This window comes from Scheffersomyces xylosifermentans (assembly GCF_036884685.1).
Source record: "Scheffersomyces xylosifermentans strain CBS 12540 chromosome Unknown RJT20scaffold_3, whole genome shotgun sequence".
Lineage (NCBI taxonomy): Eukaryota > Fungi > Ascomycota > Pichiomycetes > Serinales > Debaryomycetaceae > Scheffersomyces > Scheffersomyces xylosifermentans.
Genome location: NW_027042941.1, coordinates 2,063,086 through 2,073,950, shown reverse-complemented (window position 1 = coordinate 2,073,950; position 10,865 = coordinate 2,063,086). Strand labels below are relative to the sequence as shown.

At 40.5% G+C, this 10,865-nt stretch overlaps 4 protein-coding genes across 4 annotated transcripts; 3 read left to right on the top strand and 1 right to left on the bottom strand. All coding sequences in view use genetic code 12, as the record gives it.

Annotated features, from left to right (window-relative positions):
• Positions 1–314: 314 nt before the first annotated feature.
• Positions 315–3,318, top strand: RSP5 (NEDD4 family E3 ubiquitin-protein ligase). The gene has a single exon (XM_064919976.1). It carries the CDS (start codon positions 554–556, stop codon positions 2,948–2,950), a length of 2,397 nt encoding a protein of 798 aa, XP_064775421.1. The 5' UTR covers positions 315–553; the 3' UTR covers positions 2,951–3,318.
• A 937-nt stretch (positions 3,319–4,255) lies between these two features.
• Positions 4,256–6,461, top strand: RJT20DRAFT_39623 (amino acid permease-domain-containing protein). Its single transcript, XM_064919977.1, has one exon. The coding sequence runs from the start codon at positions 4,633–4,635 to the stop codon at positions 6,391–6,393; it is 1,761 nt and encodes a 586-aa protein (XP_064775420.1). The 5' UTR covers positions 4,256–4,632; the 3' UTR covers positions 6,394–6,461.
• A 1,200-nt stretch (positions 6,462–7,661) lies between these two features.
• RJT20DRAFT_1918 (uncharacterized protein) lies at positions 7,662–7,961 on the top strand (the record flags this gene model as incomplete). Its single annotated transcript, XM_064919256.1, has 1 exon — positions 7,662–7,961. The coding sequence occupies one exon, from the start codon at positions 7,662–7,664 to the stop codon at positions 7,959–7,961; it is 300 nt and encodes a 99-aa protein (XP_064775419.1).
• A 436-nt stretch (positions 7,962–8,397) lies between these two features.
• RJT20DRAFT_93712 (fungal specific transcription factor domain-containing protein) lies at positions 8,398–10,764 on the bottom strand (the record flags this gene model as incomplete). Its single annotated transcript, XM_064921496.1, has 1 exon — positions 8,398–10,764. One exon carries the CDS (start codon positions 10,762–10,764, stop codon positions 8,398–8,400), a length of 2,367 nt encoding a protein of 788 aa, XP_064775418.1.
• Between the last annotated feature and the right edge of the window lie 101 nt (positions 10,765–10,865).

Sequence of the window (10,865 nt, the reverse complement as noted above, 5' to 3'; positions counted from 1 at the left end):
AGCGACAGATGCGCTGCGGCCACTTCTTGCAGTGACACTATTTTAGGAAAGCCCGCTCTGCCAGACAAAAAAGATCACTACGATCTGCTGGTACAAGGGCTCCACCACACTACATTGCTGCAAGGGAAGCAACGAATCCAGCTATTGTCAGCCATACAGCCCAGCTGTGTATACCGTTCGTTTTTTCTCCTATACACGGAAACACCCGATATCCCATCGTTATTGCACCCCTTATTGCTCTTCTCCCAGCTTCGTAGTACCTCTAGACCTCCATTCAATCTTTTTTCTCCCAAGCCATAACTCCTTAGTCATTTCTCACCAATTCTAAATGCTTCTCACTAATTCTCACTAATTCTCACTAATTCCAGCTTTCTCTCTACTCCGTTCCTCACTAATTTCCTCATTACCTATATTCCCTCTCTCACTAACATCCCAAATCCCAAATCTCAAATCTCAAATCTCACAGTACAGAAATCACAAACAGTTGTAAAACTGTTTTACATATACACCCCTTCTTCACCGACTTTGCCCACCGTATCACCGATCAATCGTCATGTCGGCCAGAAGTACCCCTATCAACGTCAAGGTGGTGGCCGCCGAGTCTCTTTACAAGAGAGATGTGTTTCGGCAACCGGATCCTTTTGCCGTCATCACCGTCGACGGCTCTCAGACAAAGACAACAAAAACCGCTAAAAAGACGCTTAATCCTTACTGGAACGAGTCTTTCAACTTCACTGCACTCGAGGACTCGATCTTGGTCATACAAGTGTTTGACCAGAAGAAGTTCAAGAAGAAGGACCAGGGCTTTCTTGGTGTAGTCAACGTCCGGATTGGTGATGTCATTGATTTGGAGTTGCCCAGCAGTGAAGAAACCATTACCAGAGATCTCAAGAAGAGCAACGAAAACTTGGCTGTGAGTGGTAAGATCATAGTGGTGATATCCCACTCTAGAAGTGGCTCCGTCAGCAACGGGTCAAGCGCAAGACCTGCTACTAGCAGTACCAACGGTACCTCAAATGCCACATCTGCAGCCACTGCTGCAAACAGAAACTCCACATCCAATGGTTCCTCTGCTCCACCACCAACAAATGGAACGCATTTGTCCGCTCCTCCTTCAGCTAATGATCCATCTGCTTCTTCGGCTTCTCGCCAATACTCTTCCTTTGAGGACCAGTATGGAAGACTTCCTCCAGGATGGGAACGTAGAACAGACAACTTTGGAAGAACCTACTATGTCGACCACAACTCTAGAACTACTACGTGGCAGAGACCTACACTTGAACAGACTGAGTCCGAAAGAGGTCAACAAAGACAAACTACAACTGAAGCAGAGAGAAGACAACATAGAGGTAGAACCTTGCCAGGGGAAACTCCCCAATCACCAACGATATCTTCATCTACAACTCCTAATGCTAGTGGAAATGTCACTGTGAATGCTACTGGTGCCAACACTCCTGTTAGCCCAGCTGCTGCAGTTTCAATGGCTGCATCGGGTGCTACCACTTCAGGACTTGGTGAACTTCCTTCAGGATGGGAACAACGTTTTACCAACGAAGGAAGACCGTACTTTGTAGATCACAACACTAGAACAACTACATGGGTAGATCCAAGAAGACAACAATATATTCGTACCTTCGGTCCTAACACGACAATCCAACAACAACCAGTTAGTCAATTGGGTCCACTTCCATCTGGATGGGAAATGAGATTGACCAATACTGCGAGGGTATACTTCGTTGACCATAACACTAAGACTACTACTTGGGACGATCCTCGTCTACCATCTTCCCTCGACCAGAATGTTCCTCAATATAAGAGAGATTTCAGAAGAAAGGTTATCTACTTCAGATCTCAACCTGCACTTAGAATTTTACCAGGTCAGTGTCATATTAAAGTCAGAAGAGACCATATCTTTGAAGACTCTTACCAAGAAATCATGAGACAGACACCAGAGGACTTAAAGAAGAGACTTATGATTAAATTCGACGGAGAAGAAGGTTTAGATTATGGTGGAGTGTCGCGTGAGTTCTTCTTCCTCTTGTCACATGATATGTTCAACCCATTCTACTGTCTTTTCGAGTACTCTTCACATGATAACTACACTCTTCAGATTAACCCTAACTCGGGTATTAATCCAGAGCATTTGAACTACTTCAAGTTTATTGGTAGAGTCGTTGGTTTAGGTGTTTTCCATAGACGTTTCCTCGATGCTTTCTTCGTTGGAGCTCTCTACAAGATGATGCTTCACAAGAAGGTCGTGCTACAGGATATGGAAGGTGTAGACGCGGAATTTTACAGATCTCTTAAATGGATCTTGGACAACGACATCACAGACGTCCTTGACTTGACTTTCAGTGCCGAGGATGAGCGCTTCGGTGAAATCGTCGAAGTTGACTTGAAACCAGGTGGAAGAGATATTGAAGTAACCGAAGAAAACAAACACGAATACGTGGAGTATATCTCAGAGTGGAAGATTTCGAAGAGAGTTGAAGAGCAATTCCGCGCCTTTATTGATGGTTTCAATGAATTGATTCCTCAGGAGTTGGTCAATGTTTTTGATGAGCGTGAGCTCGAATTGTTAATTGGAGGTCTTGCTGAGATCGATGTGGAGGACTGGAAGAAACACACTGATTACAGGGGCTACCAGGAAAGTGACCAAGTTATCCAATGGTTCTGGAAATGTATTAAGGAATGGGACTCTGAACAAAAGGCACGTTTATTGCAGTTTACGACTGGTACTTCACGTATCCCAGTTAATGGTTTCAAGGACTTGCAAGGAAGTGACGGTCCTAGAAGATTCACAATTGAAAAAGCAGGAGAATCCAATCAATTACCTAAGTCACATACTTGTTTCAACAGAGTGGATTTGCCGCCATATTTGGATTACGAAAGTTTGAGACAGAAATTGACATTGGCTGTGGAGGAGACAGTTGGTTTTGGACAAGAGTAGAAAGCAAAATTTAATTTCCCACAAACTCAGAGTGAAAACGTGTAGTAATATTCGCAGTCTACATTGACTTGACTAATTTTTCTTATATCGCCACAATGCACTCGAAGTGATAATTACTTTCAGTTACATATTTTCCAGTCTTGCATCTTTTCTTCTTCCCAATTTATTGGTTGAATGACTTCCAATTAGTGAGTGTGTGCCATGATTCAAGCAAAAACCTGTTTCGTCGAAACTAGTCCAAGTGGTTTAGATCCATTTTAGTATGAGGAGTTTGAGTTTTGATGTTACGATATCCTATTATTGCATATAGATAACCATTTTAACTATATCATTTCATTACCCCACAATCTTGCTGCAAACAGCAAGAATTTCAGCCTGATATACCATGAGGCGATTCAGTTGGAATCGTTCCAATTGTTCACACTCAGCTGTCTCGCACGGCTGATTTGTTGCACCCTTTCTTGTTTGCTTTATGATGCTACTTTCTTCATTGATAGTTATTCTATAATTCGTATTTTACTAATCTTTGTTCTTGTTAAGTTTTTATTTTATAAAATAGTGCACATATACATCATATGATTCAAGGAATGTAGCTGTGGTTCCGTACAATGGATATTTTACTTCGCACATGTGGTTCACCGATCCCCCATTACTAAGGTTCAATAGTGGTTGGTCAAGAAAACAAGAAAATATTTTCACTTCGGCCCTGTTTGCTTAGTTGTAAGAAAATATTCACTATTTCCTACAAAGAGACCTAATGAAAGAGATATGTGGAGCAAAGTTTATGACACCGCATTGAAGAAAATACATCCACAATGATTTGATACCAAGAAAATATGCCTTACGAAATTTTCCGTTATCAGTGCTCCCCTTTAGTCCAGAAGCGAGTCTCAGCCCTACTTTGGAGGCGGAACCACAACTGTACATACTAAGTATGGAAAACGCTACCCCTTATGTAATTGTCTTCCAAAGTATCAGAATTGAAGAAATGAAGAATCTACGGTGTTTAGCCAATACTAAAGATCTTAATTCACACGAGTCAGGGAAGGTGACTAATAAACTTTGTAAAGTAAATGGCTGTAATATACATATAACACATCTGGCATAAGTCGTAATCGGAACACAATTAGTTACAGAGACCTAACTGTGAATCCAAACAGCGGCCAAAGCTGTGGTGGTGTTGAATGGTGACAGCGTGAGAAATAATTGTTCCCACGATTCGCCGTCTTCATTCCGCTCCCGACGCACTTCGGGCGGTTGTATTTTCACTTATTTTGGCTTATCTTACCTCTATACTTGCTGTCCAGGTGACTTTCCGTGAGGTGTCGCAGGGCTGATAGCGAGAACTGTGGTTGCAATTAATTTTCATGAGTTTACTCGTGCGCTTCATGCACTGTGTGAAAATTGCTGCTTTTGGAATTTTGAATGCAAATTTTGTTGTGGCGGTTTCTAAAAGAACGATGAACGGCGTTGGGGCTAATTTGATATTGATGCTAGAGAAGTTATTGTATTCCGTAATTAACTGATTTTGTTTTCGTAAACAGGTATCATAACTCTCTCCCTCATTCGGCATTGAATTAGATGAACTATATAAATGCAATATCTCTTGTCTTCCACGAAATCTTGGGTGAAATTTTCAATAGCTGCTCTCTAAGCAAATAGCCAAAAGTTAAACTAATAATATGGGTGCAGTTGGTATCTTGAATAGTATTCTAAAGCCGGTCTTTGGTTCCGATGAGGACAGTACTTTAATTCACGATGACCTCAAGAGTGATTTGAATGAAGATTATCAAAATGGAGAAGGTGCTCCTGTTGAAACCACTAATCCATTGGGATACAACTTGGACTATGTTAGTGCATTTTATATGGTTATTCAAGGTATTATTGGTACTGGTATTTTCTTGACCCCAGCTAGTATCTTAAATTCTATTGGTTCCGTTGGTGCTTCTTATGTTTTGTGGGTCGCTGGTTTTATTATTGCAATCTTTGAAGTTTTGGTCTACGTTGAGTTTGCAACCTACTTCAAGAAGAGAAATGGAGGAGATGTTGCATACTTGGAACAAGCTTTCCCTAAGCCCAACTACTTAATTCCAACGGCTTATGCAGCTGTCACCGTTATTTTATCCTTCTCAGTATCATCTGCAGTTGCTTTTGGTACCTATGTCCTCGCAGCTTCTGGTACTGAGTCGACGACTTGGAAGCAAAGAGGTATTGGTGTGGCTATCCTTTCATTTGCAGCTTTGTTGACAGCTGTACACCCAAAAGCAAGTCTTAAGTTGGCCAACTTATTAGGTTTTGTAAAGATGGTCTTCTTGGCTTTTATTATTATTACTGGATTTGTTGTTTTGGGAGGTGGAACCAAAGTCCAGAATCCCCACGCAATTTTCAAAGATTCTTGGAAAGGCTCCACAACTGACGGAAATGCCATTGCTAATGCTATTATTAAGGTCTCCTTCTCATATGGTGGTACCAACTACGTCTTCAACCTTGTCGGAGAATCCAATCCAAAAAAAACTAAGAATTTGTTCAGATTCTTTATCCCTGCCGTTGTTACCCTCGTCTTCTTCATTTACATTTTGCTCATTACAACATTTTATGCTGGTTCCGGTGGTATCGAGCAAATCAAGAAATCTGGTGTATTGATTGCATCTCTTTTCTTCACAAATGTCTTTGGAACCAGAGCTGCTACTCAAGCTTTGGATGTTCTTGTTGCACTCTCCGCTTTGGGACACTTGCTTGCAGTCTTCGTTGGTCACTCAAGAGCATTGAGAGAGTGTGGTAGACAGGGTGTTCTTCCATGGCCTCGTCTCTGGACAACCACAAAACCGCTTGGGACTCCATTATTGCCTGTTCTTATCACATATATTGTCAACTTGATCGTCTTGCTTGCACCTCCCGCTGGTGACGCTTACAATTTCATTGTTGATGTCGGTTCGTATTCCAATTACTTCTTCAAGGTTTTATTGTTTGTTGGTCTTATTTTGCTTAGAAGGCAAAGAAAACAAGCCGGCTTGGGTCCTCAAGGCTGGTGGGTACCTCTTCCTATCATCATTATTGGTATGCTCTTCTACGTTTTTGTTATTGCCATGGCTTGGGTTCCACCTAAGGGAGGATCATTGAAAGGTTCTGACGTGTCCTTCTTCTACGCCACATATGCTATCACAACCATTGGTATCTACCTTGCTTGTTTTGTTTACTATTTCGTGTGGGCCAAGATATTACCAAAGATTGGTGACTACAGACACAGAACTGCATTCTATGACTTACCAAACGGAGAAAGGGGACACACTGTGGTCAAGGTCAAGCGTGATGAAATCGAGAAATGGGATAGTGAACATGATTCTACTGGTAGATTAATTGGTCTTCATAATTCAGATGACAGTCTTGAAATTGAATCAGTTGAGAATATATCATACGCTGTCAGTTCAGAAAAGAAAGCGTAATGGTGATATTATCATACCTCGAGCCTTCTTCCTAGTATCCTCTTTGTTTCTTAGTAGTTGGTTTCAGTGTTGTATAACTAAAATAAATTAATTGTAATTGTTAAAGATCAATGCATTTTGTAATTTCTATCATCTCTTGCCTTGTCCAATGCCTACAATCTCTAAGAAGTCTATGTTATACGTGATCATTATATACCGGATTTGCAACATGGTCGCTTTTGTAAGAAAATTTTCTGGGATTACAGGAAAATAATGGCTTTTAAAAGCATTAGCTTCTCTATCCGGATTTAATGGATAATCCATGTAGTTAGTATGGAAAATTTCGTCGTCATTTGTGCAGGCCGTTTCTATAAGCATATAAAGGGATGTATTTTTCCACTTGGATGACACAATTCTGAGTTCAATTTCGCGACTTACATTACATAGAAGATGCATAGACTCACTGGGAGAGTCCTTTACTGCAGTAGCTGTGTGATGAGAAAATATTGATAAGAAGCCGTCCCCTCTCCCCTTCTTCGGTCAAAGTTCCCTTCTTTGGTCAAGAGCTGTTCTATCCAATATTTCGCAAACAGAAATCTCTTGTTCTAGATTCGCAACGATTCGGAGCGTGTAATAGAGCTATTGTCTTTCCCGTTTTCCAAGTTCATCGCTCACTTTCCTTTCTTTCATGAATTTCGATATTGTCCTCTTTGTTCAAGTTTGAGGCTCCCCTACAGCAGTAGTAAAAGTTGTGCCTTCGTTCTCTGTCATGGTGTGTGGCGAGCCTTAAGAATATTCATAGCCACAACTTCTTCCAGACACTATTTCCGGAAATTCGTATATACGCATTTTATCGACAGTGGGGAACTACCCACGATATGCTGTAGGATATACCTCCTTAACTCTCAATAAAGGAAGATTTTGTGGGGACAGGGCTTATCTTTACGTAATATCGATTTTGAGATTACGTCATCCAAAAATACATACTTCACTCTCCTCACTATTTTGCTATCATTCCCCGTTCTTGGTAATCGAAGCTGCAGGATTCGATCCTATCTCAGGCACTCCACCCTATCTATCATGCCTTCTTCTCCATTGTTGCTGCGTTCTCCTCTTTCGGTGGATATAGGCAATAGTGTAACATTAGTAATGTAAAATATCTGGCCATTTTCTGGACAACTGATAATATCACGAAGTATATAAGATGGGGGTTCCCCTCTATATTGATGAGGCATTGTGTTTTTATAGAGACAGACATAGGATACAGACTACACAACAGAACTAACACCATGCCAGATTTATTTGACGGATTTTTCAACAAGATTAACACCAGAATTAACGGTAAGAGCACCCCCCACTACGGTGGTGCCACCCAAGTCAACACTGGTAAGTTCTACAGTTACACTAACTCCGCTTCAAACAACCACTATTGGATGTCTAAGAGCGAGACAAGCATGCAAACAGGTGAAACAGAGGTTATTCCTATTAAACAAAGAACGATGAGTGTCAACTCAATAACTTCAGAAAAAGAGGATGGACCAAGATCTCGGTTTAGCAGTGTTTCATCTGAATCTGGCAGCGGCCAATGATCTGATGACCTTCTTGCTTACTTATGAAGACCAATGGTCGAAGTAAACGAATATATATCAATAATTCATTTCTTTCTATATTCTTAAATAAATGCTAATGACCTATCAATTGTTATGTATATCGCCTATTTGTAGGGTAAGTGAATCAATCGATGTTTCTCTTGTGTTAGATGTCCACCAGGTACTGAATTCCATCTTTGGAGAGTTCATGAATCTACCGAGGTGTAGCGTGACAGTCAACAGCAATGCAGTAGCGACTCCATAAAATGCAGCTTTAAGCACGTAATGGCTTGCCAATTCCTTTGCGTTTCATAAAAGTACCTCAATTGTTTAAACTAATAGGGCTCGGATATGAACCAAACGCAGAAGGTTTTCTTTGTTCTAGTCGAGTTTCTCGGTGCTCTATTAGCTATTGTCTATGGTTCAGCAGTTAATGTCAGTAATCGCTTAGAATATTGAAAATGCTCAAATCGTCATTATTCACAGGACTAAAGTATCCCAGAAATAATTGCTGACTATTGAGTGGAAACTCTTGAAAGTTAACGGAGTCCCAATACAGAATTACCTGTTCAAGTGGAGTGCTTAACATGGTAACTGCATTATTTTCAGTTCTTGGTAAATCAGGCTCAAAGGTTGGAACTAATGCGGTGTTGCTTTCAACATGCGAAAACAACGTTCCAGGAATACTGGCGATTGAACCACAGCGAGTCATAGACTCTGAAGTACTTCCTCTAGGAGACCTCTTTGTAGGTGTTTTTATTTCCTCGTATTTCTTTATCTTGCTTATTAAATCGTGTTTGCCCAATGCTACCAACATGGGCTCAAGAGAATTTATCAATGAAACAAATTGATTAAGCTTTCCTCTAGCAACCAAATTACCACTTTTCCTCATTTCATTCATCATCTCCATGGAAGATTCAAGCTGATCTTCAAAGAGAAGATATTTCTCATTACTAGTATCAATCTTGAGAAGTATGCAAATCAAAAATATCAAGGACGAACTGAACAAATAATCCAAGTCTGTGAAGCCAAAAATTCTAATGAATCCTCCTTTGTACAAAGCCCTAAATATGTGAATAGTTACATGTCCAGAATTGATGATAGAATGTATAATTCTGCTTATGTTTCTTGGTAAATCATCAATATTGAATGGGTTGTACATCAACTGGTTCAATTTGAAGAAGTTACTGATTTGAACTTTACCAAAGTTCAATAATATTGGGATGCATGCTAGATAAATGTGATGCAAGTAGTTCAAATACAATGAGCAACTTAACCTTTGGTCTGGGCCAGTTTCCTTCAATGGGAAAGTTAACTTGAGGTCCTCGGGTACGTTGGCATTCCAGTCAAGTAACCTTTCCATAATGGATAAAATTGACTGCAAGTACTGCTTGTTGTGAAATGGAGTAGCATATAATTCACTTGTGATTCTATCTGCTATCTTTGAGAGCTCAATGTAGCACTTCATGCATGAATCGCTGGTAGAGAAAACGTTCGGAGTGGAGGCATTAGGGATTTCAAACAGCGCGTTATTGGTTATGGTGTCTACGCTCACTAAGACTGGTTGGCCAATACGGGAGCTGAAAAATCTGTTCAAGCAGAAAGTTCCCCACCAGACTCTGTTAATGTAATGCTGTGGCTTTTCGTTAATTTCATGACCTCTGAGATGTCTGTCCTTGTGCAAATTCAATGAGATACACATTTGCAAAGCTTGGAGCGTAAACAGCACTGCTGCGATTTTCTTGTCCAATATTCTTAAGTAAATAGCGATCAAGCAGAACAATTCGATAATTTCTAAAGTGTCGTTGATATCACGATGACCAAAGAAACTAAATTCCGAAGGTAAGTATTTTATCACAATTTTGAAATATTGTAAACCAGGCACCTCAGCGACACAGTTCCTACCGAGAACAAAATTTGGACTGTAAATTTCTCCCAAAGCCATGACAGTCAAAACCTTCAAGAAAAAGTAGTCAACCTTGTTCTTAAAGTTGAGGATTCCAAGTTTAAGTTGCCCATTCTCGAAATACTTTAGACATTTCCTCTCAAAGTTTTCTTGATCAACAGTCATGTAGCCAGAACTTATAAAAGAAATTGCATAACTATTTAATTCCATGATACGACCATAGCTTAACTGTTTTAGTATTTCGGACTCTGATGTTGTTCTGTTCGAGAAGTTGAATAGTTGATTGTATGTTTTCTCCTCTCTGAACGTACTAAAATCAGGACTGACAGTGATATCATTGAAGATACCCTTATTTGCAATCGTAAATTCATTTAAATTCCAGCAAACCATTTCGCATGATGGAGATCCTAATAGTATAGAGAGGTTCAACTTGTCAGATTTATGGTCATAGTTAATCAATGACTCCTTGCGCAACTTCTCGATTTCCTGTTGTAATAATTCTATTTTAGATTGGTACTGCTCTATATCTGTATCAAGCACCATCATCTTCTTCGGCTTCCGTGGAAATTGACACTCATTTCCGGATGCAACACACGCCTCGCAGGGATGTGCTCCCAGGCACTTGGTTCTTCTTCGACGGCAACGTTCACAAGCGCGGCGAGATCTAGTCTGGTTGTTTCCATGGCCTGAGTCAATTGTGCCAGCACGACTCAAGGCTATAGCACTACTACTAGCAGTTCCTGTTCCATAGCTGCTAGGGTCCAAGCTTTCAGCGACAGAAGATATGGACTCCGAATCTGAGGGCGATATTGCAGTACCTGTACTGTCTAAACGCCTCGTCTTTGTAGGTGAATGGGACGATTCGTCGTCACTATCAAAAATACGAGTAGATCGCATCACAGTCTTTCTCTTAGATTTGGATGATTTAGTTCGTCTAGTCAATTGAATTGTGGATCGAGAAGACAACTTTGGTGAAGATCGAGTCCTTCGACGGCTGA